Source organism: Buceros rhinoceros, unplaced genomic scaffold, assembly GCF_000710305.1.
Source record: "Buceros rhinoceros silvestris isolate BGI_N320 unplaced genomic scaffold, ASM71030v1 scaffold11108, whole genome shotgun sequence".
Taxonomy (NCBI): domain Eukaryota; kingdom Metazoa; phylum Chordata; class Aves; order Bucerotiformes; family Bucerotidae; genus Buceros; species Buceros rhinoceros.
This window is the reverse complement of record NW_010428638.1, coordinates 59,508-61,476: the sequence shown is the minus strand read 5'-3', so window position 1 is coordinate 61,476 and position 1,969 is coordinate 59,508. Positions and strand designations below refer to the sequence as shown.

Below are 1,969 nucleotides of genomic sequence, written 5' to 3'. Positions count from 1 at the left end.
ACAGTTCATAGGTCTGCAAATACAAGAGGGAGCAGCCAAAATACTGGCTTCATGACAGCTTCGCATAAGCACTGGACTGGAACATACATGTCCTGCCTGATGTTTGCAGGGCAGGTCCATAGCTGGTGCAGATCTCTGTGGCCACACTGACTTTTGGGGAGTTACGTTTATTTACTCACTGGTCAGTGATCCAGCTGTCTGCCTCCATAAGCAACTTGTCTTTTCAGCTTAGGATGAGTTTACGCAACCGACTTTGTGCCTGTGAGAAACACAAAGGATTGATTCCCCTTTGTCATACACTTGGTATTAAAATTGAGAATATTTGAAAATGCATTGCTGACTTGGAACCATCTTTCATAAGGCTTTACTGACAGGGTTTTTTCATATTTCCAAAATCCTTTGAGTCTTTAATAAAAATTACGCTGGATAAGACCACAAATGCAAGGCCACCCAATTACTTAAGCCCAAATCTGATTAAACGGACTTAAATTTTCTTCTAGAAACAATTTCCAAATCAGCTGCAGAGCAAGGATGACCATGATTACCTAATATTGTATTAACAAAATAATGTGTGCTTTTCTTTGAAGGAGGAACACTGACAGTAACAGGGACATACTTGTTGGTAACATTCGCTCCAAATGTGCCCCAAGATCTCACAGCAAGACGAATACAGAATTATTTAGTGAGCTGGCCTTTTTTGGTATATTCAGTGAGTATACAGTTCATACTACTCCCTCAATCAGAAAAACTGGGATTATCGGGCTTTTTGCAGCATTATGAATTACCAAAAACATTACCATGAATTATTAGAAACTGCTCTTGAAGATCAATCCCGTGATTTTCATACGAGAGAGCAAGTCTCTGGGTCATCATCCCCAAACTGAAAATATGCCGAACCAAAAGACATCTTTCAATCTACATGCCAGGGGAAAGTCACAGCTGTGCAGGTTTAACAAGAATGGGAAGATCTGGGGGTTCGGTGGGCTTGAGGGAAACCTAAGTTTTGGCACTGCTTATGTTCCTTATATATGTGTTCATGTACATGTCTGCATGTACACCTAGGTTACAGTGCTCTTCTGGAATGTGGTGGACTTGTGCTTTTTAAAACCAGGTTAGGTATGCTATTGGTATTGCTTTTTACTTTCATATCACTCTGTTTTGTTCCAATGTTGTTAAGCCTGGCTGAAAGGAGCTTTTTATGGAGTTGAGATGTGGAGAGGCAGCCTGCCTTACTGCCACTCAGGTTAATCCAAGCCTGAGTTTGAATTCAAATACAGAAATACCATTTTGATTAAAATATCAGTATACAAACTTCAAATGTCCTTCAAATGTCCATGCCATGATGTATTTGATTAGCATCAGGAACAAGACCAGAATGAGTAGGAGGAATTTCTCTTGCTCTTTTCCTCTGGAATGCTTGAAGTTTGTTTCTCCAGCTGAATGTAAAAGATGCAATATAGGCGTTTATGAAGCAGTTACTTTTTTTCCCAGTAAAGTGACTCACTTGGGTTAAGTTATTACTTCCCAAGTTTTTCTCAGTAGGAAGCTCGGTTAGAAAGCCATTGAATAGACAGTTTAAGGACCTTAATCCTTCAGTCAACCTGCAGACTTTACATACATCTAACTATCCATGAGACTACTGATTAAGCAGAAATTGCATGTTACCACAAAAAGTGTTGATCCTCTTGATCAATTTTTTTATGCATTTTAAAAGCTCTTGAAAAATGGTGGTACAGCTCAATGGAAGAAATGAATGATCATGCTGCAAAAATCACAACATGCAATTAAAATCGGGCAATAGAGAGGCTTTTGAATGCATACCCAGGAGTTTTGGGGTACTCAGTAAGGGCAGCTTCAGCCTCAGCAAGAGATTCAGCAAATCCATGTAACCAGCAGAGTGACAGGGACTTCTTTAGGAGGAGGTTCAGAACAGGGGTTCAGTGCTAACTGGAGGACTCTCTCTCTTTCC

The 1,969-nt window shown here is 40.1% G+C and overlaps 1 protein-coding gene across 1 annotated transcript in view; it reads left to right on the top strand.

Annotated features, from left to right (window-relative positions):
- Nucleotides 1-587: 587 nt before the first annotated feature.
- NIPAL2 (NIPA-like domain containing 2) overlaps nt 588-1,969 on the top strand; it is a gene marked incomplete at its 5' end in the record, with an annotated part of 17,240 nt that continues 15,858 nt past the window's right edge. The window contains one exon of the mRNA XM_010142352.1: nt 588-709. Within this exon, the coding sequence (XP_010140654.1) occupies nt 588-709 (122 nt within the window). The remainder of the gene's footprint in view (nt 710-1,969) is intronic.